Source organism: Daphnia pulicaria, chromosome 6 (genome assembly GCF_021234035.1).
Source record: "Daphnia pulicaria isolate SC F1-1A chromosome 6, SC_F0-13Bv2, whole genome shotgun sequence".
Lineage (NCBI taxonomy): Eukaryota > Metazoa > Arthropoda > Branchiopoda > Diplostraca > Daphniidae > Daphnia > Daphnia pulicaria.
Genome location: NC_060918.1, coordinates 9597321 through 9624620, shown reverse-complemented (window position 1 = coordinate 9624620; position 27300 = coordinate 9597321). Strand labels below are relative to the sequence as shown.

Here is a 27300-nt window from a genome sequence, read left to right as displayed (position 1 = left end):
GGAAAGGCCAGTTTGCATTTCCTGATTTCCATCACGCTCGAAGGTCACGGAGATCATTACTTAAACGTGTCATGCAGTGGTGTAGAGGTTGGGTGAGAACGGGACGTGTATTTGCATCATTAACAAAAAGGTACTAAAGCCGCAAGGCTTAGCCAGCATTTGGTATTTAATTTGATATTGGTTGTTGTAGACCCATTCTCCGCAACTTGTCTAGACCTGTGGTTTCATGCAGGTGTAGAGGTTGGGTGAATGGGTGAGAACAGTGAAAAGAGTGGGTGAGAACAGTGAAAAGAGTGGGTGAGAAGAGAAAATTGTTGCATTATTATCAAAAAGGTACAATAGCCACAAGGCTTTAGAGGTGAGGGTGAGAAAAAAATCGTATAAAAGGAGAGAGAAAAGAGTTTAGATATCAGTCGAGTGAGCATCTCCGACACGGTAACAACTGCAGCGCGCTGTCACCAACTGCCTTCTTCATCGTATTAACTATCAAGTCAGTTCGGCATCATGTGATGGGTAAATATTCATTTTTAATTCGAGTCGTGATTTCGAGTTGCGAATCAATTGATCAATTCTAATTCGTTTCCAGTTGTTAAAATGACCAGTTGAAGTTGAAAATTAATTTTTAAAATAATTATTGTATAGTTAACTATGGCGTTATGCTGTTGGGTGTTATCTCGCTGAAGGGTCGACCACGGGTGTACCGATACATCTCCTGGGTTTGGTGGATACCAAGCAACAGCAGCGAAAGAATCAGAAGAACAATACATCGCGTCGCCGTTTACTAGACAACAACGTCAACACACACAACATCTATTTACTACACCGTGGCCACCAAGTATTACTTTTTCCCGAGTTACATCACTAAAGAGCCTGAGTATTACAATACAAGCTACGCTGTTCCAACTTACTATACTGATAATCCCAATTACTATTCTGCTCCCAGCTACTACACCGAGGATCCAGCTTATTACACCATCAAAGCGGTCCAATACTACACCGGAGCGCCCAAGTACTATACTGCAACTTACTCTGCAGCTTACACCACCAAGGCAGCGGAGTACTACACCACCAAGGCAGCGGAGTACTACACCACCAAGGCAGCGGAGTACTACACCACCAAGGCAGCGGAGTACTACACCACCAAGGCAGCGGAGTACTACACCACCAAGGCAGCGGAGTACTACACCACCAAGGCAGCGGAGTACTACACCACCAAGGCAGCGGAGTACTACACCACCAAGGCAGCGGAGTACTACACCACCAAGGCAGCGGAGTACTACACTGAGACTCCAGCTTATTACGTATCAAAGCGGTCAATTACTGCACCGAAGTGCCTTAGTACTACTCTGCACCGAATTACTACACAGCGGTTGCTCCTTCGTACTACGTTGGACTGAAATACTACACAGAGGCTTCAGTTTATTACACTACAACCCACGCTGACCTCAGCTACCATACCGAGGCTCCGCTCCCATACCGATGCTCCCAAGTACTACACAACCAAGGCACCCGGGTATTATATCACTATTAGGTTGTTCCGACCTGCTGCACCGAAGCTGTGAAGTATTCCACTGCCTTGAGTTACTACACCATTAAGGCACCTGAATGTTACATCACAACCTTTGGTTCTCCAGTTTACTACAGGGAGGCTTTTTAATACTAGATCCGAAATTTCTGATTTATTTATTTGTGTTCGGATTTGTCGGTCATACTTTAATAGTTACTAGTCGCTGGGAATTGTTGTTCTTAAATGAGAAAATAAATTTTTTAATGGTAATCGTCTGTACGTCTTAATGTCTTCTACGACTTCTCAACGCCTTCAAGCCTTTTGACATTGCGGCTATTTCCTATGTTGGAGTCGCTTCTATTGGTCGAGTCGCTTTGAATTCGGACATATTCTGGTGCTTCGACGAACTTCATTTTCAGGGTAAGTTATGAAAGAGACTTACTGGTTAGAGTTTACCCTAAATGTTAAAAGTTAACAGCTAACTTAAGTTGGAGTAACAAATAAGTTGCAGATAGTGTTTGATTCTTCATAGAAGTTTATAATCTGGAAATGATTAGTCACTTGCCTATAACTTATGTAAATTTAAAGTTGTAAGAAATATATTGATACAACTGTTATACATTAATTTGTTGCAAGTTATACCTAATACACACAAAACACAAAACTTAGAAAAGGAATTGCTTTATTTTCCCACCTCTACCCACAATTCCACCACATTTTACAGTCACATACATACATACATACACATATACATACACTAAGTTAACCCATTGGCTGCCACGCCATACAACCCGTAGGTTGCTCTCTACTACTCTACGCGCCACGTCTGAAGGATCCATGACCAAGTGGGACTTGCCATTGCTGACAAGTCCGGGCTGACACGGTGACAGGAGAAGATGGAATGCACAACCTCTAGAATCCATCACCGCATCGACAAGGGGGAAGTCCCTATGGTGCATTGCCTAACAGGGCCTTTCGGCGAATCTGGGGCTGGTGCGACTGTCCGACCCCACGGCATGTAAACCACGAGACCGAACAGCGTGGCCCGTGCTAAGGAGCTAGGGGAGAACAAAGGCGTGGCAGCCAACGGGTTAACTAACACTAACACAAACGAAATAATACCAACAATACGATGATCCACGTTGATGACGAGTCTCGGTGCCGGTCGCGATTGTCTCTTTCCGTTGCCAGTGATGGTCCCTTTCCACTTCCAGAAGTGTTTTGTTGGCGCATTCTAAATCAGATAAATTGGATAGGATTAAAATACAATACACACAACCAAAATGTGAGTAACTTGTAAATGATGAACTTACATCTATTCACTCCAACGAGTTTCGTTCGCACCAGGAGCAGGGGCAACATCCGACGGAGACCGGTGACGATTTTTAAAGATTTTAAATCTATCTCCTCGACGTCTCTTCTGCATTACCTGAATAAAGAGAAAGAGAGAATAAGAGAAAACAATTCTTATTTAGTGACATGCCAATAAGTTACATAATACAGATAGAAACAATAATCAGGTTTTTTAATCTCAAAGATTTAAAGATGCAATTTTTTAAACGTAAAATAAATCTTGCAATATTGAGAACTGTAAACAGAAAAAAGCTCACTTGCTAGTTTTTTGAAAATTTTCCGGAAGTATACCGGAAGTAAGCCACAGCGCCTTAACCATTGAGCTGTCATCAAATTAAACCAGATATTTTTGATCCCCATGAAATTTGGGGTCGATTAGGTGTGATTTAAACTAAATCCAAAATTTGGCCAAAATACGTTACGGAAGTACGCGTACGCACAAATAAAACATGAACTTTACCACAAATTTGACGAGGATCACGAATATGTTGTTCTTTTGTGCGTCGAATGAATATTTACTGAACTACTGACTGAAATGAGAAAACCGGAAGTAGAAAAAAAACACATAATTAAACATCTAACAAGTGAGCTTTGTTGTTGGAATAGTTATCGTCAGTTTTCACTAAAAAATTTCCACACAACAGCTGCCGATATATGTTTAAAGAGATTTGAAAGTAACTGAAACTGACTGTTTTGACAGCTGACAATTATCGAAAAGCCATCTAGCGTTAGAAAAAAGAAACGTCTAAGTAACACTTCTTTTGCACGCAAGAAGGGCCTGATTTTGGGATTCTTAAACAGACAGAGAGTTTAACGCAAATAGATTACTAGTAGATAATCTACGAAATAAGTCCGATACGAAATAAGTCAATTGTCCGGTACCTGGCCATAATCCCGTGGTGAGTGACTGCAGGTGTGTCACAGACTGAAGTGATCCAACTCGCCAGTGAAGCAAGAAAAGTTGTTAAGCAGCATAAGAAGCACTGAAGTAGTTAAGCTGGATGAGCGTACGTCTTGAAGATAAGGATGGAGTAGAACGTTGGTGGAAGTCCCTATTCTGTCATGGACAAAATCAAGCATTGGCTCAAGGATGTCCGTGGGGATCTTGCATGCTCTGTAAAACAAATGTATTACACTAATGAAAATATAAAAATTCAAAAAAACATATCAATCTTTACCTTTTCTAAGAAGCACACTGAAATGTTCATGATGAAAACAGTAATAATGGAATTACAGCAACCAACTGCATTACTCTTCAGGTGGGATAAATTTCCTGATGCTAAAGAAAGTGTTATATGAAGTATTGCAATAGTGTGGTGATAGGTGATATTGATGTTTACCTTTATCTTATGGGTGATGATTTAGTAAGGCATTTGACGTAGTGTGGTTGGTGTGGTAGCAGTAATGGGAAAATACCTTATCTGCACACATTTGCATTCCACTATATGTGTGCATCAAACATGAGTTTTAGGCTTTTGACAGCATGAGGATCTAATGGATGGAAAGTGACTGAGCGATAATAAGTCAACTTGTTGGGATGACTGACAGAAGCTATGCATCTGAAATTTGACGAAATAAGTTGGTATAATATGAAAATAAAGAAAGTAGGTCAAGATAAACCTACATAAGATACGAAGTTGAATTTGGTATTTGAAATCACAGGAATATAAGTATAATTAGCATGGCCATGATAATTAGCAACAATTTGTTTCGCCCATTTCGCCTCGTTTCATGACATGGGGAACGTAGGAACACAAAGAAATCTTATGTTATTATAGTTTCACAATCACAGTCGTAACACGAATGACGAATCGTGGGAATGGAAGATCGAACAGACAATCCGCCACCTGACGGTTACAATTTTTAGCCATCTAGTGACAAGCGACAGATTCTTTATCATACACCAAGGCTGACCAAAGAGTTCAAATGCGGAAATTCCCAAAGCAAGTTAGTATCCTTTGCCCATGGCCTTTGCCAGAATCACTGCTTACCTGTGCTTGCTACCATGACTGATGAAACAGATAGTATAACTATAATTCATGGCAATCTTGTGAATGATGAAGGTTTTCAAAATGTCAGCAATTGTGATAAAGACAATGAAAGTCAGCAATTAGGAGAGAGTTGGTTTTCACCACCCATTACATCAACTCAAATAGTGTCATTTGATTTGATAAGTTCTGATGGAGATTTTTCACAAGATGAACTGCTCTTAGGCAATGAGAAGCATTCAGCAGATGGGACAATTTCATCGGATGAGATTATGCTATACACAGATCCTGCTTACTTACTAGCTCTTTCGCCTCTCTGTGACCAGACCAATGTTTCTGAAACTCCCCCTCCACAAGGGGAATCCCTAAATTGGGAAAACAGAAATGTTACAGATTATCTGTTTAATAGCAGTAATTTAATAACCGTTGAGTCTTCAAATAATATTTCAATCCAAACTATTAGAGCGCCTTCAAAAAGAATGTTCCTTCAAGAAAAAAGCAAGAAATCAGCTAAGATAAAGAAACCAAAAGTAGAAGGTTACAGTTGCAAGCTGAATGGAACAATGTATCAAGTATATAATTAATACTTTATTCTATAATTATGCCATCTTATATAACTGCTCTTTTATTACAGGTTTTTAGTAGGGATTTGGATGTACTTGAAGCCATTGAAAGAGGACTTAAAGTAATACAAGAGAAGATTCGTCAACAGGGAATGTGTAATGTGAGGCCTCTTTGTCTACAACTAAATCAAATTGAAACGGTGATGGGTATTCTTGATAATGAACAGCTTGAACTAGGGATGCCTCTTGAGGTATGTGTTCTATCTCAATTACATACTATGCTTGTAGGTCAGTTTTTCTAATTTCAAAGTTATAATCTTCTACTGAAGGTATGGAAGGAAATGATGGCACTTACCAAAGCTATGTTTAATGAAACTCTACATGAAGTTAATCTATGCAAAAAAAAAAGATTTGAACTTGAAACCTTCACTGATGAGTTGACCACTTCCTTTTCACATAGCTTCAACATATCTGGTTCTGAGCAGACCAAAGAGAAATCAAGTCAGCAGCCACTCACCTTTAACAAGTATCTTTTAAAAAAATAAGGCTTTAAACAGTCTCATAGAATGTATGCCATGATCACAATTAATTTTGTTTTATTATTCCTTCTAGAAGAGATGAAAACACTGAAAAAATCCTTGTTAGAACTCCAGACGCAACAGCATCACATTTCGAATCCCAAGTATTGAGAAATGACATGACAGTTGAAATTGAGCAAGAAGAGAATGGTATCCAATTGTCTGGAGTATCGCAGCAGTTAAATGACACAATTACGCAAGAATCCGCTAATGAAATCCCCAAGAAGACGCCAACCCAAACAACTTTAAGAAAGCAACGATCATTGAGAAGCTCAAAGAAAAAATCCTCCAAGAAATCTTATGCACCCAATACAAGCGGAACATGTGAGGAAAGCCATAAATCAACTTTACCTCGAAAAAATGTTCTCCGAATGGATACCCCGACAGACGGTTTCTGGCGTCCTGATGAAGTTGATTTGAACCTTCCGTTAGCTGAAGATTCCATCCACGAAAGAAACCCTTTACAGACACTTGCAATGCCATCGACTGACACCACCATACCGATCAGCGGAAACTACTTGGAAATCTGTCGAAATTCCTTCAGTTCCACCCTTAATGCAAATGAATCGCTGTTATCTCAAAAAAAATTGCAGGTTAATGACTCACAATTGAATCCTGTTCGCGTCACCATCAGCAACGGTTTCAATTCATCACAGCAAATAGAAGAAATTGTTATCGCAGAGAACGTAAATGCTACCAATTACCAAGATGAATCCTTTATTGTTGAAGCCTCACAGAATTCGACGCTCTCTTTGTTCAGTGGAAACCGGAAATGTTTACCCAAAATAGTGATGATGAGTTTCAACCTGCATCCATTTGTCCTTAAAGGAGTTTTATCCCCTGGCAAAAATAACATGAAAATGAACATTAACAATCGCATATACATAGGATCGCTAACACCTGATGGAACAATTGAAATGAACGGTTTCAGTTTCCCGACAATAGGAAATTGGATAAAGTCCGTTGAAGGGAAAAGGTTTGGATGTTTAAGTCGTACAGTTCAGAAAACTTTGGAACTGCAGTACAATGGGAAACCTCTAGTAGAAGTGCTTGACGAAGGAGGGAAATTAAACAAATCACTTTTGAAGGAAAACGTCGAAATTTCTCCGAGCAATTTCACTCAATATCCCACATTACAACCTCCAAAAGCAGATGGCAATCTTCCGCCAAAAACAGCTCCAGTTATCCCGGTTCAAAACCTGCCCTCACACCCACAAACCACAGACGAAGTTGGCCAGAAAAACGCAATATCGAATGATTTGAATACTAAAGAAGATCTGCAACTAGTTCCCGACGAGATGACACGTCACATCAAGACCATTTTTCTTCACGCTCCAGATGAGTATTTTCCCATTTGTCAGTGCGTTGAACAGTACTGGTGCGGTGCGCAACCCTTTCCAAAACACCTTTTAGACGAAGTCGATTCTTGGTAGTTTAGTCAGTCTTAATCTATTTTCTTGTGAATTTTCGTTCTCAAAATAAAATGCTGTTCAATAAAGACATCGTATTGACTGATTAATAGCTCAGTAGTTGTACTGTACACGCACACGCCCCCCTCAAGAAAAAAAAAAAGGAAAAACAATTTGTGGAAAGAAAACAGAGTGGGAGAAATTATAGATTTAAAATTAAAGAAAAGGTGTCGCAGTTTAAGTAAAGCAAAAGGAAGTCTTAATTTTGTTGGTTGAAACCTCTTGTTCCGTCAGGACCCTTTGGCAGGCGGACGAGACAAGATTCCTCTGTTCGTAGATTTTCCATTCGATTTTGTAATTTACTTATACTAAAAAAAATAAAAATAAACATAATAAACTTACTAATTATATTCTGGTTGTTCTGAGGTAGAATTCCAGATACTTACCCAAGGTCTGGCAAAGGTATGTTGGCTGGAGCAGCTTCGCCTAGAATTCGAAGTCGTGCTTCAGCATACTCTGCTTCTTTCTACATTAAGAAAGCATATCTTTAGTTAAACCCAATCACTTACAAACTAAATTATAATAATAATGGAAATACCTGTTGGAGTGTTTTAACCAAGGGCTTGGGTTTAGCTTGGCCATTTGATGAAGCAAAAGCACCCTGTTGGTGAGCATGAGCTGATCCATTATGCTGAGGTCGCTTAAGAATTTTAATCTGAGGAGGCGGTCCCAGAACATTAGGTTTCACACTACCATCTCCATTGAACAAAAAGTGAGTTTGCTGTTGAATTTCATCAGGATTCCTGATCAAGACCCAAATTAAAATTAAAATGCTGACTATACTCAAGAAGGAATTAAGGGAACTCAACACTAATGCAATTTCCCAAACTAAAATCTATCATTACGAAAATGAAACGGGATAAGTAAAATTTAGCATACCTCACTTCTTCTGGTATTCTGGTCTTCAAACTTTGAAGTTTTTTATCAAGAAGCTAAAATATGTAAAGATGACTTAGTATTATGAATATGATGGTAGCAAAAGACTTAAAGAAATATTCGACTTACACCAGAATCAGCCATCTGTTCCCAATCATCAAGAATCTCACCATCAGACGGAGGGCTTTTCATTTGGAAAGAAGACATGTAGGCCATTCACTGTTTCGTTTAAACTGAAATGAGTAGTAACAATTAATCACAATTGATACACGCCAACATTTTTTCGTCTCACGTATAGCATGTGTGCAGATTTTAAATGGTTAACCTACCTATAGAAACTGAATAAAAGTTTTTGCAGTTGATGAAGTTAATGAATCATAGTTCTTTAGATAGTCGGTTCGAAACGAACAAAACAAAGTGAAAACTGTAGATGGTAGAAATTATTCCTTTATCCCCTGATCACCGACTCAGATTTCGACGACGGACATGTTCCATTGAAGAGCCATTTACTAGTTTTCTTAAATGTATACAGCTTTTGCTGTTGCCAGATTGAATCATTAGGCGTCTCTCGCATACGGTACTCAGGAATGCCGAATGCGCCAATGCGCCTTCGTGGAATGCCGAATGCAGCACAGCAGCAGACTAGCAGCTGATTGAACTGAGTGCAGATAGTATTTTGATATTTTCCCATTTACAGTTCTTTATATTTGATTAAAATATAATAGTATTTTATACTATTTTATTTTACTATTGTTATTTTAAAACCAAACGAAACGTCAGTTGGTTGTTAAGAATTCAAATTCATTCGATGTTAGTCAGTTGATTCAGTTAGTTTTAACACCTTTTCTCTGGTTAACACTGACTGTGATGTTTCCGAATTTCAGAAAATTTCAAAGAATAAATATTGGAACCAATTTAGATAATATATTTCTCCGTTAACAACAACAAAAGAATCATCCCAAGATATGGGTTCTCAAAAGCAGATTTTTGTCCTTGATTATTTACATAAGGCCACACAAAAATAAAAAAAAGCATTTGAAAATGTAAAACCAACAACCCAGTGGGAAAAAAAAATTAGATAAAATTGAAACAAGCAAATTTCGACGGTAAAATAACGAGAAAAAAAATCTATAATATCACGTTTCATTAAAAAAAATATTCATGATGTTTCTCTTTTTAGCGTGCTGCTGGTTTCTTAAGATTCATTCGCCAAGGTGAAATGATAACGCCCACTCCAGCTGATTCAGCGGGACGAGGCGAGGAAGACACTGGGTGATTACCTACCGACGACGAAACTGATGCGGCTTCCGCTTTCACCTCTTCAGAAGGATGGCTTCTATTTTGCGATCTTGACAATAAAACCACAAAAGATTGAGAGTTTATTACCGTGATGCCAAATTATTAATTAACATTTATAAGAAAACTAACTGTTTGACATCCTCAACTTCCTTCCGATCGGACGAAGTTGCTGTAGTTGTAGTGCGCTGTAGGAGTTGGCGCTTCCATGCCGGCATGGATTGTTGCCTCTTCTCCTCGAGCTCACGCTGACGCTGTTCCTCGGCTTCCTTTTTGGCCTTTTCAGCTGCTTTACGAGCAAGCATCTGCCGCTTCCATTCGGGAATCACAGCTCCCGTTACGTCCTTGTCCGGTACCTTATTCAACAATCAAAAACATTTATAGATGGTACGACGTTTCTTTTCGAAAGAAAAAACAAAACAAAACAAACATAAGTATTCAAAAACATATTAAGGATAGAATACCTTCTCCAAAAAGTTGTCATATGTAAACTGTTTCTCAAACTCCTTGGCCTGAGTTTGTTCTTGCTGAACTTCCTCTTTGGCGCGTTCAACTCTTAGTTTCTTAATACCAACTACAGAGATATCTTTGCAGGTTTTAAGTTCAGCGATCAGATCAAGCTGAACGGGAATTACTTCGGCTGGAAACAAAAAATTGTCAACTTTTATAATAAATCTGATATCAGGATGCAATGTATAACACAGCAAATACCAATTGGGAGAGGAGCAGCAGCTCTCGATGGTGCCGATACGGTTTTCGCTAGTTTATTTTCAGTTTTGCGCAACTGGACACTCTGAAGGTCAAGAATGCTGATGGACGACAGAGGCTGCGATAGCGAATTCGTCGGTGCCAATGGTGCGTGATGTGGTTGCGACTGTTGTTGCTGATGATTGTTGACACTTTGAGTAGTTGTCAAAGGCTTGTGGTACGAAACATAAGAGTCGTCTTCCAGAATGACCGGTAGCGGGGGTGGAGGAGGTGCTGACATAGACGCATTGCTGAGCAGTGCCACTACAGGACTTTTAGTCGTCTCATTATTGACTGCGGGAGCAATTGGCACGGTTTCATTTGTTTCCGCTTCTTCTTCCTCTTTATCCGGCAGTGATTGGACTTCTTCATATACATTCTCTGTGTCGACGTCATTCAACTCTCCTTGGTCTAGTTCCACTCGTTTTTCTTCCTGTTCCTTGACGCTCTCAAACGCAGGCAGAGGCACTGAAGAATAGACGATTGGAGCAGGTGTGTGTCGCTGATGGTGCATGGGAGGGGGTCGGATGGACCTGTTTGACGGTTGAGCCATATTGATAGACTTCAGGTATTCCGACGGCTTGATCAACGTGTCAGTCTCGGATGGTGACGGGAATTTCGGAGGGATGAAGGGTAGGGCCATTTGCTTGCTCAGCAAGATGTGTTTGTTGCTACTTGGACCGCCGTTTACTGGATTGGCAGCCTGTTGCTGGTCGGCATGCAAACGCAAGGACTCCATTAGTGCGTCACCCATGTCCGCTGGTAGCGACATCGGCCGATTCAAGCAGGTATGACCTGTTTGTGTGACAAGTAGAGAACAGGATATATTAGACCTAGATTTCACTAAACTGGCATTTATCAAAAAAATTTTTCGTCAACACGGTGCATACTGACCTGATTCATTGCGGATGCCCTTCCTGGTGTTGCGAAGGAACGAGGGTTTCATCGTCGGGTCCTCGGTGTTTCTTGTAGCGTAGAATTGCCTAGTGGCTTCGGCTAGAGTAAGGTTGAATGGACCTCCTACACTGCTGCTGTCGTCGTCGTTACTCCTATCGGAATCTTCAGATCCCGAATCCGAAGTCAGTGACGAGGAGACGGAAGAACTTTCCACGTCGGCCAGATTTCCTTCTTCCCTCGAGTCCTCGGCTCGGAACGGCGGAGGAGGAGGAGGTGGTGGCGGCAGTGTGTTGCACGAACTCGGTTGCCTGTCCGAAACATGAAATCCCGTTGGAATTATTTAACATAAAAAAAAAATGAAAATTAAAAAAAAAAAAAAAAAAAAAAAAAAAAAACGGGAGGCAACACGGTACCGGTGTTCCATTCCCATCGACGGAGAAATGGCTGTGCGGGTGAACGAATCGTCGGCTTGTCGACTATGAAAATGCGGCAAGTCATTGGAAACATCAGACGGCGATCCGCAAAATTCTGAAAAAGATAAAACCAAAGTTAATACAAACTAATGAACGGCTGTTAATGTAATTTTCAGGAGCAACACTTACCCGGAGGCGGAGGGATGGAAATGATGTCATCTTCATCCTCATCAGAAGACGTATCATTCCGTAGAGCGTTCGGATTTTCGTAAACGCTTCGAGCACTGGAATTCGGCACGGAGTAAATCTCCTCGTACTCATTTTCCGGTCCTCGAGCGGAAGATCTCGACGAGGAGGAAGATGAGGGAGGAGAAGAAGAAGAAGAAGAAGAAGAAGAAGAAGAAGAAGAAGAAGAAGAAGAGGAAGAAGAAGAAGAAGATGAGGAGGAGGAAGAGGTCGGTGTTGACGGCGAAGACAATTCTGACGATGAAATCGAAGACGAGTGACTGCTGGATGCCTATAAAAATAAATCGTAAATGAAATCGAATAATCCCCTAGTTAATCACTAGAATGATGGGACAACACATACGTGGAACTCTTCCGATTGGGCAGATTGAATCAGATTGTTGTTATTGTCTTCGTCGTTTGTTAAACTGGCAGAATCCGAACCGTCGCATTCCGAGGAAGCTGACTCCGTCGTTGCCATTTTCGAGCTGCCAGAGTGAGACCGGCACGACTCGGAATCCTTCAAACCGCAGAAGCCGGCTCCAGCCAAGTTTGTTGGACGTTTTTTGTCGATTATTTCTTTGCCAGCGACAAACAGTTCCTTGACACGCGTGTAGACGATGGAATCTGGATCGTGCAGATAAAATGGTTTTTGCTGGGGGTCCGTATGTTGGTTCTCATGATGGTGACGATGATGAGTATGACGGTGGTGGTGGTGGTGACGATGGCCGGAGCTCAAATTTTGGTTTTTGCGGTTCTCCAGTTGGTCAGACGGATTGAGAAAGAAACTTGTCTGGTTGGGAATGGTTCTCGACAGTGCTGCCAAGTCAACCTCTTTGCGGGGGTGCAGATAGAAGGGCTTTCGGTTTTGTCCGGGTTCATCTTTCTTGGATTCTGTACGCTTCCTGTCGAGAGTCGGTTCGGATTCGGTGACGGGCGAGTGACAAGTCGAGCTGCTCGAATGCAGGCAATCGCAGCTGGGCGAACAAGAGAAATCCGCGTCATCGTCGTCCTCGACTTCCTCAGACACTTCGTCCAACGTGCTGCAATTGCTTTGAGCAGAACGCTGTTTGGAACAGATGCAGCTTTGCGATTGGCTGCTGCTCCCGTCGTCTGACTGCAGCATCATCAGATCCGATTCGTAGTCTGGGTCGGTTCCATTTTGGACCAGCAGAGTCAAGCACTGCAACGTGAAATCAATGTTTTAATACGTGACAAATTTCAAATTTCATTCGAGGAACAACACGGAACAACAGAGGAAACGTAACGTCGACCCACTTCGAGTTGCTCATTTTCGGCGGCATCGTTGAGCGGCGAACGGCCGAATTTATCCAGGGTGACTTTGGCCCCTTTGGCCAACAGCCAGCGCACGACGTCGACGTGTCCACGGCTGGCGGCGAAATGCAACGGCGTAGCTCCGTCACCGTCCTTGGAGTTGATGTCCACGGCTTTGGAAGAGACCTGCATGGCCACACGAAAAAAGTGTCGAATGATTCAATTGGTCATTGCAAATGTAATTAACAAATTAAACAAACGGACGAACAGAACGAAACAAGTTGCCGTATTGACCGGCAGGTAATCGGGCCCAAACTGGCAAACGGAATCGTTCGATTGCACGACAGACCACACAATCTTAGCGATCGTAACGGGACATCATCAGCTGCTCGGCCGATCGAGGGCGGGAGAAAAGCACGGGAAGAATAACATGAAACTCGCTAACTGGGGTAATATTGGGCGGGCGCCGTAACAGCTGGTTACGTTGGCCTTCCATCTGCTAGCACCAGTGATTTCTTCCTTTGCACGGCCTTACCCCTTCTTGTATACGAACACAACGGCCGGTGCTGGGGTAACACAATGGAAATAAACCTTAAGTATCATCTCCGCTTAGGGAAAATAGAAATTCAAAAAATACTCAAAGATCTGGTGGCCGACGTGCATAATGGCGAGTCTCCCGAAAAAGGCTCACGGATGACGAAGCACAGGCCATCGCCACTTAACGGATTTTTGACGAAGAATATCGGATGCTGGATGGGTTAAAACTTAAAATAGCTGCCATGCCATGGACGAATGAGCGCGCCTTTTTCGGTGGCTTTTAAAAAACACCCATTAACACCATGTCGGGACAATGTTGCACGCGGCGACTAGGATTCACTTGATTGGGAAACGTAAACGCACAAATCCTCCACAAAATCCTGAATGACATTGGAAAGACAATTTGACACCGGTTTGACTGTTGTCTGTTGGTCTATTGCCCTTGCGGTGATTTGCGATATGATCGAAGCCATTAAAGCGGCTAGTAGATCCGTTAGTCCATTTCTAGACTAATGGAGCTGGTGGCTATATTTTTATATTGATCGAGATCAGAAGGCATACACACGCTCGATATCATCGACATGTTATCAATGACATTGGACGAAGAGAAGAAGAAATAAACAGGTAACTATATAGTCATCGTCACGCATCACAACGCCGGTAGTTCTTTCTTTTCAAAATGTCATGTCGGATTGTCTTTTAATGGCTCCCTGAGGAGGAAATTGCCGCCGTGAGAACTGGCTCACCCCTTCTGCCCTTTAGGGGGAAATCCACTCAAACTGAACGTCATCTCCAAACATAACTGTTGGGACTGCTGTGGCTGCAGGACTAGACATATTAGGCAATTACCACACACACTCAAACGGTGGCATTTCTGGACTAAATCTCCCGTCACTCCCATCAGACAGACCTATTCTTTACGCTTCATTTGGTATTCCGATATAACGGGGGTATAATACGGCTGATAGGAATAATGTCCATGATCGTTGGATTTGGCGATGGACTGAAAACTCGGCATGTATTAATCACAGTACTCACCATCCATTGAAGGCAGGACAGACAACCCATTTGGGCAGCGGCGTGAATAGGAGCCATTCCGTCTTGAGCGCGCATGTTCAACGAACCGCCGGCATCGGTAACCAAATACTTGAGCACATCCAGATGACCTTCTTGGGCCGCCAGGTACACTGGCGTCACGTCGTTTTCCATTTGCATGTCAGCACTGCCAAAAATTAAAAAAACACAAAACAATATTAGATGAATCAAAGTAATTCGTGTAAGATAGGAAAAAAAAAGACCAAGAATAAATCGAGTGAAAAAATACACGGAAACGATCGAAATAAGGTCACGAAAAGGCCCAGTTAGGCTAACTCGCTATTGGCAATAATAACAACCGAAACGTAGTTCGATTAGATGTGTCGAATGATCAAATAGATAGCCACTTTTTATATTTGAGATGATAAGTAGAAAAAAAAAAAACTGGTTTCCAAATGAAGAAATACAGGAAATAAAAAAATAAGGGGGGCGCATCACTCAAGTCGATGCACCTTTACTCGGGGTGACGAGTAATTAGCCCAAAAGCAAAATTAAATTTAAGGGGTTTTGAACCGTGACTGGTTGCTAGAAGGAACCCAGGAAGCGCTCACTTATGTAACTTGGAATATGAAATGCAGACAGGCAGCTACTAAAGGTAAGAAATATTTCCAGGTGTTGATCTTGTTCATGAAAAAGATGGCCTTTCTCTTGAAACTTTTCTTTTACCACCAGCTGACGTTGCACAACCCGAGACCATGAAAATGGACAATGGCACGAGACTGAGAGTCGATTGACAAAATAAACATCGTAGTGGTTACAGGCAATCTTGTTGTGAGTTCCCAGTCGAGGTCTGTGGCCTCGTCGGTCATCTCGGGAATTATTTATGATATCATCGCAGTAAACGCGTCATTTTTGGCTTCTGGCCTCGAATTACAACGTCTAACGTGAAGAACACATCCTCCTTGTTTATCTTTTTGCAGCGTTTCTGTTTGCCAGTTAATTTCTTGTTTGCTTAGCCACCCCAAAAAAGAATTCATTTCAGGAGGTCGCATCCGTAGTTTCTCCAGAAAATTGATTGGACAAAAGATTTTTCAAATGTGTTGCATTCAAACAAGTTCTACCAGGAGAAAACGACACGAAAACGTATGAAACAGGAAGTCGCTGGTAGTCTGTGACCTAAACTGTCTCTCCGACAGGACACAGACTGTATAACAAAAAACCTGTACCTGTACTCTGTGACATCAACAACTTGGAATCCGGAATGAGGGCAAAAGTCAATTGACAGATGACATATTTGAAAAGTGGCAACACGTCAAAATAGGATTCCAGTTCATCTCCTCCTTTGGTCAAATTTAGGATAATAAAATCGTCGACGATATATAAATGGAATGAACTGGTTAGATCTTCAGAATCAGTGATGTAATCACACCAATTTGATTGTTTTGCTGGGCTTCCTAGAAGAAAAGAAGTCGTAATCGGGGTCAAGTAAAAGAACCACCAATCTTAATACCAGGAACTCAAATTATTTCCGAGCATAGGTATAATGATAGACGCGAAATTATGATGACGTCCCTCTAGAGGCGTTCGTTATAATCGAAAAATAAAAATGATAATAATAATATCAAATAATAACGAAGCCACATAATGGTCGACGCTGGTCATTGCACGGAGGACGAGGGAAGAAGATGAAGAGCAGCCCCAATTAGGTCCATCGCTATTACCATTTAATTCTTAACTGAATTGGTGTGGACGTCAGTCACTACCATATTTAATTGAATAAAAGAACGTGGAGGGCGTCGAAACAGAGTCAGAGATTTCATCATCATCAACTTTGTCCAGCATTACAAAAGCTTCTTTTCAAAGTTTTGAAATATTACATTGGAACACCTGGCTGTTGAAACTTGAAAGATAGGCTGTGCTGGAAAAAAACCCAGCAGCAGTGGCAATTTTTTTTTTTTTTTTTTTTTTTTTTTTTTTTTTTTTCAAATGCTCACATCAGCATGGCGGGAACTTTTAAAACGATTTGGTAATGGTTTGTCGCTCAACTTTTGTCAATAAAAGAGTTGTTGTTCTTTCCCCCTTTGTATATGCTGATGCTTCTGCATTGTCGGTGGTCATTGACCGGGTTGTCCAAACGACGGTTGATGATGGCCCAAAGGATGATGCTAAGTTGCGGATGTGCTTCCAAGGTGCACTTTAATGTCGACGAATTACCGAGAATTCCACGGTGAATTCGATTCAAAAAAATAAATATATAAATAAATAGAAGAACAGATTGGACGTTCAGACAATTTCTTAGTTCAGTGATGTTGGTTGCGCTCCAGCAACGTGACAGTTTAAAACAACTAATAGCTAGCTAGCTACACGATTGATTTGCCCAATTGAATGCTGTCCTCGGGCTTTTTTAAATTTCGTTTCGCTCTACTATCCGTTGGCGACACGGACGGTCAGAGACGAGTAATAAGAGGTGGTCAAAGTGTTGAGGCACTGTTGAAAAAAAAAAAACCGGACAACAATGGGCAAATAGTTTCGCGGCCGTGCACTTCTCATCGCATGGAATCCGCCGAGTGGCTCTCCTCTTATTCGACTAATATGCCGTGTCGACGCTCACAAACTTTGTGTGCCGGCGAACAAAACTGAACAAAAGCACTGGTATCATTCACCGTGACCGATGCAAGGTGAACCCAGCTCAATGGACGTTAAGTTTCATTACATAAAAAGCATAAAAAAAGAGGAAAAATCGAATAAAAACTACAGAAACATTATGTGCCTTCTGTGCTCTGGACGTTGACAAAATGGAACAACCAGGAGGCCAGCAAAATATCACGAATGAGATGATGCAACCTGTTGGGTGGGCTGGACTGGAAGTGGAAGTGCATAGCATCCAACAACATGATGCGCCCTGGAATTAAGACGTTTTCTGCCTTGATATCCTACGACGAGTGTCGACCCAGAAAAATGACACAGTCAAGTTTATTCTCACAGAAAACGACAATTGACGAGTTCCGGAGAACAATGGATAAAGACGGTGGGAATGTGGATCTTTATTTACCAGGTTCGCGGTGAGTTGCGCAGGGTAGACGACGAGGATCCACTGCACACTGAGCCCATCAACAGATCAAAATACCGGCTACGGTAATATTAGGCCTTTGGCGTCGTCGTCCAATTCTTGCCCTCCTTCCTTTTTTCTAAATTTTATAACCACCGCATCTCAATCCGCCGACCGACTTCCCACACGTGAAGGTTAGGTTAAATGATCAATCAACTCCACACAAGAGTCTCTGTTCACGGTAACAAGGACAAAATCATTCAAGTCCGAAGGAAACGACGACACTTACGACTGGTCAAAACAACCAAACAAACGTGTGTAAACCAAAATGCGACTAGTCCGCCGACTGTCGGCACGAACACTGAACGCATGAACCGGTGGAAGGCAAAGGCAAGCTTCTGGCTGCTGGCCCTGCCTCCAACCGGAGCAACGGGAATTGTGGCTCCCTCTTCTTCTTCTTCTTCTTCTTCCTCCTTCTATTGCACCTTGCGGGTATTAAAAAGAGGGTTGCGGAGGAACATTTTTAAATGAGCGACAAAGCGGAACGTTCGTTTTTCTCAACTTTTGTGGTATAGCCGCCCGTGAAACTTTTCAGCGGAGAAAAGTAAAGCAAAAAAGGGAAAAAGATATTCATTCCTCCGTCACTTCGATATATATACTTTGGTTTTGCTGCAACATCCGCCAGGGAAATTGCGCACGCGGAACTACTTGGACTCTCATTGTTAGTTCACCATAATTTCCTTTCACGCCATTTTTTTGTCGACATTCACCCGCCTTTTCCATGTCCCTGGGCCGAGCGGATTTTTCTTTGAAAATTGAAACGACAAAATAAACAAACAAAGTCCCACCCAAGAAAATGCAAATTCCCGCGATCTTTCGGTAAAGAAGCCATCAGATTTTGTCATCTGCTTCCCCGAGCATATCCCAAGCTAGACACATTCGAATGCGTCTAAATTGGTTCGTTTTTTCTTTCACCATTTGCGACCGAAAATGGCGAGAAAACAGTTCCAACTTTTGGCTCCCAAGTTTGTTTCGTCCGCACTTTCTTGATTGATTGGCGTGTCGAATCGACCCCCGTTCGCATTGCTCTGCTTTAAACTGTCGCCAAAAGCGCAGCAAGGGAGAGAGACAACTAATGTGTTAACTGTACAGCTGTACACGGCCGAACCAAGAGTCGCAGAGCATGGCAGAAGTAAAGAATCGAAGAAATGGAGTGAAAAACATCTGCGACCGACCGTGAAGTCGTGAACAGACTGAATAGGTCTCTCTCTCTCTCTCGACCAGACACAAATGCATTTGCCCTCTCGTATCAGTTGTTACCGTTCTGAACACGATTTTCGTCCGACTGAGATTTCATCTCACTTAAGCTCTCACCACAATCTGCTCATCCTCTTTTACGCCATCTCCAAAAAATAAATATGCGATGAAAAACACGATGATGATTCACATTGGAAAAGAAAGAAAAATGGCACGAAACGAAGATGACGGGCCAAAGAAAAAGAGATCACAACAATTCCAGAAAAGGTAGAAGCGGATGATTATGTTTGGGAACCTTCTGCCTCTTTTTTTGCGGTGCGTTCCAAAACATCAACAAACGCAAGGCATAAAAGCGAGAGACAACAACAAAGGGGAAATAATAATATTCACTGACTGGCGCACACGCTCGCTTCTATCCACGTGAAAGAAAAATAAGAATTCAACCAGCTCGAGCCTTTGGGGTCTTAACTTTTCGTGTATAGAAACGAACAGGTAAATCCAGTCGTAAAGAAGAAGTCGATTCAAGCCTTGCTGGCGGCTCCGCGTTTCGCAAAAAAACCACTTGCATTACTTAGCCAAAGATAAACGATGAGCAGAAACTCCCAAGAAGGCTAACACACACACACAGTGACAACGAATATCAACTCGTGTGAAATAAAAAAAGGGGAAACGAAACGTTAAGCAAAAGGAGGGACAGAAGAAAATAAAGGAGCGAATGGAAAGAAGAAGAAACCGTTTCTGGATGATGGTCCAAAGTTCAATAGCCCTCTGTCTCTCGGCGTTAGCTGGTGGCGTGCGGGAGCTGCTAGCAAACAACAGGTGTCGGGCCGTGTCTGCTCGCTTTTGCCTTGATGGAACCGCACGAACGCACCGCATGAGAGAGTGGGGTACATAAAAAAATAGAGGGGGGGGGGGGGGGAGGGAGCTTTCGTCTTCCGTGAACTGACCCGAGTCGATGCCGTTATGTATGTAGAACAACTGATAGGTGCGCAGCATTACGTGCTGGAGCGGCAGCAACGCGGTCCCAGCCAACCAACCGACCGACCGGTGGCCCGTGGCGTTGGCTATACCTCACTGTTGATGGTTACTCCAATTTGGCCACTGGCAGAGAGATTTCTCACTCTCAAGACACGGACAAAGAGAAAGAAGAATGGACAGCCGAAACAATATAACGCAGTTGGCGACGTGACGTCACGGCAAGTTTTGTTTTTCTTTTCCATATGACTCAACGCGAAAGTCTCAAAACTCTTTTGATTGGTCTTTGTTGTAACCCGTGGGATACGCCACTGATTTCGACGTCAAACCCCCCTGTTTTTTAAGCGTTACATTATTTATATTGGGTTAATGAACTGATGGCTTCGGGATAATGTCGTACGTCAACTGTCCGCCATAAATGGTCGTCACGCTCTCGCCGAAAATTTGAATGCATATGAACGGAAGACGCTTTTGGTGTGATACTGAGATATCTCGCCAAAATCAGACAGCCCAAAAACAAACAAACAAAAAAAACGTGATTTCATAATAAAATTTAACATAATACACCAGTTCAGGTTTCCATCAACGCTTCTTCCACGTTAATTAGGATGCCATTCAGGAACCATTCGTGTCCGAATTTTTAAAATACGGATACGAGTGAGATTGATTGTGTCGTGAATGGCATCAAGTATTGATCAGGTTGTAAGGCAATTGAGATTTGACGCCGGAAACTAGCAGAAGATCAACAACCGTTTCACCGTTCAGCGCTTGTTTAGTATAGGCTACTATCCTTCACTTAAAATATGTAGAGCGACTGGGCAAAGACATAAAAACAATTCTTTCTTCGACTTTCATGCAAGGGCGTCCTGTTATTTTTGTGCGAACACTATAAACGACGGTTGAGACTACATTGTAAAAAGGTCCGCACAGCCCTCGTTATATATCGAACAATAGTTCGCACGAACGGCCGGGAGTGTACTGGACCCTGAAGCCGAACGCTGGAATTTGTCCGGAATATACCGGAGCACAGCTTCAGACTTGAATCATCAAATGACAATGACGAAACGTAACAATCTACCATCGTTATAAAAAAGCGACGGTGCTGTCGCGAAGAGAATGTAATAATAACCGACAGATGCGGGAGATCTTAAAACGCGCCATTCATCGTCTCACCACTTTTCCTTGTCTCTATTCTTCTTTTTGAATAAAACCCGTAACGCCTCTTTTAATTCTGTTTTGACTCGGCAGGCTGGTCAAGTGACTGACGTTGACGGAAGCGAAAGCCTCGCCAAGACAATGTATTTATCCAGGCTGTAAGAGAAACCGTAAATCTGATTCCCGGGCTTGACAAAAAAAAAAATCGAGAAGGGGAAATCTGGACGCTTCCAGATGTCCGGTTCTTCCACCACCAACACCAACCCCCCTCTAGAGAGAAAAATAGACTAGCTGGGCTTTCCCCTCTACCCGCCTACCCTATTTTCCCCTGGTTTTCCTGGAACGACTCACGCTCCAGTGGACTCGCACGGCACACCAGGAGAAGAGCGCAAACGCGCTCAGCGTTTTCTCCTCATTCCCACTGAGATGCGGAAGCGGACTTGCAACTTGCGTTACAAGTTTTCTAAATTTTTTTTTTGTCGCTGTTGTTGTTGTTGACGTCAACTTTTTTTGGAACCAGAGCTAAAAACAAACAAAACTACTCTCTTACCTGAAATCCAGAGTAGGTGACTCGATTAGCATTTTGACGCAATCTAGACAACCCCGAGCAGCGGCATAGTGAAGCGCTAGCGTTCCAGTCTCCACGACGCCGGATGGCATCTCACCCGTTGCTGCTGCTGCGGCGACGGCGGCTTGATCGGCTTCCGTCAACAGCCAACGTAAAACGTTCGTCCGGCCGTATCTGTAACCCAATTAATGAAAATATCTCCCATCAGTTGATGAAACGAAAAAAACAAAACAAAATTGAACTAAAATGCAATGATGGAAATAGCCATGAAAAGAGGATATGGATCGGGGACCTATTTTCGTAGAAGTACACTTGGGTGCAGAGGTGGTCGTCAAAGCCCGTGTACGAACTATACGCCGATTGATTGGGAATTGAAATCGTGCCGTTGTCGAACGACCTCGGCTTCGAAATACCCTGGGCGCTGTTGGGCCTCTTGGTGCTGCTTCGGTGACTACTTTGGTTGGCTCCGACACTCCTAGAGGATCTGGTGGACGCTCGTCTCAATTTCTGTAGCCACACCATCTTGGGTGTTTGTCGAAGAAGTTGAATCTCTTGTTTGAGCAACGATTAAAAATTCAGTCCGGTTCACTTTGTATTCGCAGAGAATTCAACGCGCCAGAAGAAGAAGAAGAAGAAAAACAAGGACGTAGTCAGCGAACGATGGAGAAACACAAAAAGCTGGAGGATCGCACTGCAAATAATATCGACTGCATTGAGCCACTTGTTGTTGACTAATGAAGCTCGTATCGGCTTTCACGACCGCTTTTGAAGATGAAGACTCTCTCTTCTTCTTCTTCTCTTTTTCCTCGTCCCTCCCGCTCCAATACTTCTTCGTTTGTTTCCTCCGCTCCCGCCTTACTACCCTACTACGCTCTATAGGTAGTTTGTTGTTGCGCTCTTGTTGTATTACCAGTCGTAATCTGGCAGCTTAGTAGGTGGGTCTTGGGCATTTTTTCGCGTTTTGTTCCCTCCTTCCTCCTTCCCATCAGATATTGGAAAGCTGTTGAGTTTGTTTAGTTGCTACAACTGCTTTTTCTGTCGTCCTACTTTCCCTTATTCAACTCCGTTCAGCAGCAGCGGCAGCAGCCGAGCTCGCCCACCGCGGGCTGGGCTGGATACAAGGATGGCCACAGCGCCGGAACGACGGGTGGCCTCAAGTACTCAACCTCCAACTGAAAAACTATACCTAAAGAAGCAGCGGGATATCGACGAGCCGGCATACAGAAACAAAAGGAGGTAAAAAATAAAAATAAAGAAAAAACAAAAAAACAAAATATGAGGAAATAAATTAGAGTAAAATAGGTAAACGTCCAGCAGAACGTCCAGCACTGCCGGGGGAAGGAATAAATAGGCAGCGGGTAACGTCCGAAACAGAAGGAAAAAAGGAGAAATTACTAATTGGGATTTTTCTTCCAACAGCGATGCGTCTCTGCTCTTCATTGTTGTTTACGCTCAACCTTAATTTTTTCCCTCTTACTAATTCGTCTCACCTTACATTTTTTTCCTCCTTTTGCCACCTATTGATTATTGCCATGGATATACTAGTTTAGTCTCCCCCCAAATGGCAAGGGGAGCGTGACACTAGGCTAATAACAAAACACGCAGAGGTTGTTGTATCTTTCCTATTGTTATGTAATTGCATTCAATTGTGGAATCGCACTCTCAGCTGACGGATTTGAAGCATCTGTTGCACCACCTTCGTCTAGCGCCAACTTTCCCCAGCAATAATGGATTCGTTACGATATTCAAGATGATGCGAGATGGACCAAGAGTCAGCATTTCACACAGAGCGCGAGCTGGGAAACGCTACTCATGTGTCACAAATCAATAACACTGTATTGATATGGCCAATCGTCGTGAAGAAAGTAAACGAAACAAGAGATGGTGGATTTCTCTCCTCTCTCTCTCTCTCTTTGCCCGGCATGATCACGATAAATCGTCAAAAAAAGAATAGCACCGCTTCCTATGACAAAGTTCCGCGTTATTCGGCGTGATGGAAAGTTCTGGGGCTGGCGTTGTCGCTCTCCAATTCACCGGCCCGCACGGCAGGCCACGGCTTATCGGTTGAGAAGACGTTACGCCACCATGGCAGCCAGCCCAGCATAACAACAAACAGGTCCCCAGGTGAAACGACCAGAGTGCCTTGGCTATATAACAACCAGCCAGAGCCTAGACCACTTTCCCGTCCTTTTTTTTTAAAAAAAAAGATCATCTTTTATAGTTTTCGAATATTTTCTGCAAAGGTAAAAAAAGGAAAACAAAAAGAACGGTTCCGATCCATCTCAGATTCGCCGTGCTCCACTTGTGTTTCAACAACGATTTGTTGTTGTTCCGCGATTTGATTTTCCTTAAGAGTGCCAGAGAGAACTTTCGGTCATCGAGCGTCGTTTTTCGCCATTTCCACGTTACTTTTCGCGCAAAATGATTATGGCTATTAAAATACAAGCAATAAGCAAAGAGAAGGAAAGATGGGGGGAGGAAAACAGAAGGGAAAGAAAAAAAGGATTACGTGTCGTGTCAATGAAAACAAAAGGTACGGAAGACAGGTGGTCCCGCTTTCACCATATTTTGGATATTTACGTTGGTTGGATAAACGCATCGTTTCGGTTATCAAATAGGGTGGGTGGGGAGGGGGAGCGGTCTGGAGAGTGAGAGAGAGAGAGAGTCTATTTTGAAATGATATGTGAGGCACATCAATTCACGGATGGTTGTGCTTTCTCCAAAAATATTGCCAAACACAGAAACCAAATGCCTAAAACACACACGCACGCACACAACACAGCGGCAGGTTGAATGGAATGTAATGGATATACCTTTGATTAGGTACTTTAGTGATCATCAACGGTCCGTCCGAAGCGGGACCGTGGGAGCTGAAACGGTGACCCATTTCGTGTACACTACTGTGATGGTCATCAGACGAGCCGTTCCATGATTTGCAATCCGAAGAGCAAGACGGCGTCAGGCTATGCGAGTGGCCATATTCGGGCGTTTCCGTCCACCGACTCGTGCTCCGTGAAACCTCACGCTGCCGACGGTTGTCCAGACAGCAGCTGAAGATGGCCAACATGTTGCAATCGCTGCCCGTCGCTGGCCGCTGTTTGGGATGGCCGTTCAGCTGATGGTATTGGAACGGACGCTGGCGAACGCTGGCCGTCGTGCTTTGACTACTGCTGGTAGTATCACTACTATCGCCCGTGTAAACGCTACTGCTGCTCCGGCTCGATTGGGTAGTGGTGCCATCACTCCGGCTCCAGCAGCTACTACTCTCTCCGCTTTCACATGACGACAATGTCGAAGTCGTTTGGTGCTGGCTACTGCCCAGCCTTTGATACTCCCGCCGCTGTTTCCACGATGGCACAGCGGGGAGAGCAGAGCGAGACGTGTCCGATGACATTTCGTCTCGATCCAGCGAGTCCAGCGACTTGGCCTGATGAAGCGATAATGAGCGGCCATTGCTGGAGCCGCTGAATGACGACGACGTCGACGACGAAATGCTCTCACTACGTCGCCTACCCTTCATTGCCGAAACTTAGAAACGAACTTTGTTTGTTTTTTCCAAAAGGAGAGAGAGTGGTGATGGAAGATGGAACAGAATCTCAGTCGGTGGGTGAATCACTAATCAGTGAACTCGATTCACTTCCATTCAACTCACTTGCACATCAACGAGTGAAACAAACCAAACCCAAAAACGACTAACAAATGAATGGGGCCTCCTGAGGTGGAGCGGTCTTGACAGCTCGGACGACACTGAAACCATTGGCTATCGTTGCCCGAAAACGATGGGGGGACTCACGGTACATCGGGACTGCCGTTGTACGGAAGTGACACACGGCAGGCCAGCATCAACCGCAGCTCAGGTTGGTATCCATGGCAAAGACAACCCACACGCGCAACCCACACGCCGAAATGGACAGGAGGTAGCCGAACGCGGCGGAGAAAAAACAAAACAACAAAATATACAGTAAACCAACGAGGCTCGAGGAACTCGCACACAAGGCTGGCCGAAGATGTGGATTGAAGTACCGCTAGGTCGAGAGTTTAACAATTTATTTTGGATTTATTTCGTTTTTTCCCCGTACGGAATCATACAACGCCGGACTCGCATGCAAGCTCCCCCCAAACAGTTCTATGCAACAGCTGTCCATTAATCGCTAGCCCGTAACAGCCCGCACATAAGCGTCAATGGCATGCTTCTTCATTACTTTTTTTTTCTTTTAAAACAAAAAATAAACCCTCTAAACATTGCGTGTTTTAAGCCATGCAGAGCAGCACTCAGAGTGCCAGGGGAAATTCCAGTACGCATCCTCAAAAGTCCCTTGCAGCTCTTTGGCTCACTTCAATGACCAAGAGATTGCATCGGAATGCAAGTGGAATAAAGAATAAGTCATGGCGAATCAAGTAGATTGCTGGACTAGACATGGCAAGTGCTAGAGAGAGAGACGGACGGCGATCTAATCACCAAGTGAATACTAATAAGCACCTGTTTCTCATTTTGATTCGGGTCTTCAAAAGAAAGAAAAAACCCACCAAAAAAAAAAAGAGATGACACATTTCGTCATGAAAATGTTCTGCTCATTAACAAGCTTCCAGTCTTCTTTTCTTTTTGGGACCATGTCTTTGCCTTCCTGTTGTTCAACTCCAGCGTCGCTTTCACTTATTTCAGGTTGACCGAGTCGTCCGGCCATGATTAGTCCTTCATTCTACCTCATTCTGTCACGTCTCATTGAACAGCGATAAGCGTGGCGAAATGGAAAAAAAACAGGTGACAAGCATTTCTTTCGTCGACGAGTTCCTTATTGACCCACTAATGGCACCTTTTTATTTCGCAATTCAGGCACACTGTTAACAAAGGTGGGAATGACCAAGTCTTGGCTCTCACTAGAGCAACAACTTCCTAATGGACGGGTGGGCGTGGCGCACAACAATTGGCCATTTGTGGTCAGCAATTCGCGTGCGATTTCTTCACGTTCACGACGATTAACAAGTGCAGAAGGAAAAAAAAAAAACTCACGACAAATACCCGGCGGAAAATAATATTCCATTTTTTATAAGAATGTCATTACGGGGTGAAAATACAATTGTGCGTTCCGCTAAGATAACCTTGGCTGGAGGAGCGTGTTTCAATTTAGATTTGAATTAGTTGCGTTCGATGCCAGCCGACGCCTTAAATTGGTGCGCGGGGGTCGACGACGTGAGTTTCCGTCTCTCCCCCCATCGCCCAGCACTCGACAACTCTTCACGCACTCTCACGAATAGGCCGACGACCACATGGCGGTTCACGTTCGAATTTCCTTCTCTTACCGTTGCGGCTGAAAATTCAGAATACGAAATTGTCGTTGTCGCAAACGAAAAATAATAAAAAGAAATAAATAAAATAAGGACGAGGAAAACTGGACGACGAAAAACAAAACTCGAACCGTGGAGACAATTAGAGTTTCGATAACCAGATAAACAGGAAAGGAGAATTAGAATAAAAGAAGAAGAAATAACCAAAAAAAAAGGGGGAATAACAAAAGAGAATTCGGTCGCATTATCTG

The 27300-nt window shown here is 43.1% G+C and overlaps 3 protein-coding genes and 2 long non-coding RNA genes across 11 annotated transcripts in view; 2 read left to right on the top strand and 3 right to left on the bottom strand.

Moving 5' to 3' along the window:
• Window positions 1-89: 89 nt before the first annotated feature.
• On the top strand, window positions 90-966 carry LOC124343405. The gene is made up of 2 exons (XR_006919238.1): window positions 90-513; window positions 643-966. It is a non-coding gene; the product is annotated as an uncharacterized LOC124343405 (long non-coding RNA).
• A 1602-nt stretch (window positions 967-2568) lies between these two features.
• On the bottom strand, window positions 2569-4688 carry LOC124343401. Its single transcript, XR_006919233.1, has 6 exons — window positions 4485-4688; window positions 4201-4419; window positions 4039-4139; window positions 3743-3974; window positions 2821-2936; window positions 2569-2741 (listed from the first exon to the last, which is right to left on the bottom strand). It is a non-coding gene; the product is annotated as an uncharacterized LOC124343401 (long non-coding RNA).
• Window positions 4689-4750: 62 nt separating this feature from the next.
• Window positions 4751-7576, top strand: LOC124343169. Its single transcript, XM_046796372.1, has 4 exons — window positions 4751-5420; window positions 5483-5662; window positions 5741-5937; window positions 6024-7576. The coding sequence occupies exons 1-4, from the start codon at window positions 4866-4868 to the stop codon at window positions 7420-7422; spliced, it is 2331 nt and encodes a 776-aa protein (XP_046652328.1). The 5' UTR covers window positions 4751-4865; the 3' UTR covers window positions 7423-7576.
• LOC124343347 (SUZ domain-containing protein 1-like) lies at window positions 7497-8880 on the bottom strand. 3 transcript variants are annotated; one of them, XM_046796675.1, is made up of 6 exons: window positions 8664-8880; window positions 8464-8553; window positions 8338-8390; window positions 7997-8201; window positions 7845-7924; window positions 7497-7766 (listed from the first exon to the last, which is right to left on the bottom strand). In XM_046796675.1, the coding sequence occupies exons 2-6, from the start codon at window positions 8548-8550 to the stop codon at window positions 7658-7660; spliced, it is 534 nt and encodes a 177-aa protein (XP_046652631.1). In that variant the 5' UTR covers window positions 8551-8553; window positions 8664-8880; the 3' UTR covers window positions 7497-7657. The 3 variants fall into 3 exon arrangements, with proteins under 3 accessions (XP_046652631.1, XP_046652630.1, XP_046652629.1); XM_046796674.1 differs by having other exon boundaries at window positions 8464-8567; window positions 8631-8879; XM_046796673.1 differs by having other exon boundaries at window positions 8464-8567; window positions 8664-8874.
• A 356-nt stretch (window positions 8881-9236) lies between these two features.
• LOC124343125 (serine-rich adhesin for platelets-like) overlaps window positions 9237-27300 on the bottom strand; it is a 29170-nt gene continuing 11106 nt past the window's right edge. For 2 of the 5 annotated variants that reach the window (XM_046796265.1, XM_046796264.1), the window contains exons 3-13: window positions 21746-21937; window positions 14763-14946; window positions 13191-13373; window positions 12277-13095; window positions 11877-12204; window positions 11688-11802; window positions 11272-11582; window positions 10342-11172; window positions 10095-10270; window positions 9763-9986; window positions 9237-9682 (exon numbers count right to left, since the gene is read on the bottom strand). In XM_046796265.1, coding sequence (XP_046652221.1) covers window positions 9511-9682; window positions 9763-9986; window positions 10095-10270; window positions 10342-11172; window positions 11272-11582; window positions 11688-11802; window positions 11877-12204; window positions 12277-13095; window positions 13191-13373; window positions 14763-14946; window positions 21746-21937 — 3535 coding nt within the window. In that variant the 3' untranslated portion in view covers window positions 9237-9510. Of the gene's footprint in view, window positions 9683-9762; window positions 9987-10094; window positions 10271-10341; window positions 11173-11271; window positions 11583-11687; window positions 11803-11876; window positions 12205-12276; window positions 13096-13190; window positions 13374-14762; window positions 14947-17811; window positions 18188-21745; window positions 21938-22055; window positions 22470-24576; window positions 25497-27300 lie in introns of those variants that run through there. The other 3 variants (XM_046796262.1, XM_046796263.1, XM_046796266.1) reach the window with 3 other exon arrangements.

Coding starts and splice junctions, on each gene's coding strand:
- LOC124343347 (XM_046796675.1), bottom strand. CDS start 8,550: ATGGCCTACATGTCTTCTTTCCAAATGAAAAGCCCTCCGTCTGATGGT. Junction 8,202..8,337: donor AGAATACCAGAAGAAGTGAG/GTATGCTAAATT, acceptor GGTCTTGATCAG/GAATCCTGATGAAATTCAAC. Junction 7,767..7,844: donor ATACCTTTGCCAGACCTTGG/GTAAGTATCTGG, acceptor TATTTTTTTTAG/TATAAGTAAATTACAAAATC.
- LOC124343169 (XM_046796372.1), top strand. CDS start 4,866: ATGACTGATGAAACAGATAGTATAACTATAATTCATGGCAATCTTGTG. Junction 5,421..5,482: donor TGAATGGAACAATGTATCAA/GTATATAATTAA, acceptor CTTTTATTACAG/GTTTTTAGTAGGGATTTGGA. Junction 5,938..6,023: donor CAGCCACTCACCTTTAACAA/GTATCTTTTAAA, acceptor TATTCCTTCTAG/AAGAGATGAAAACACTGAAA.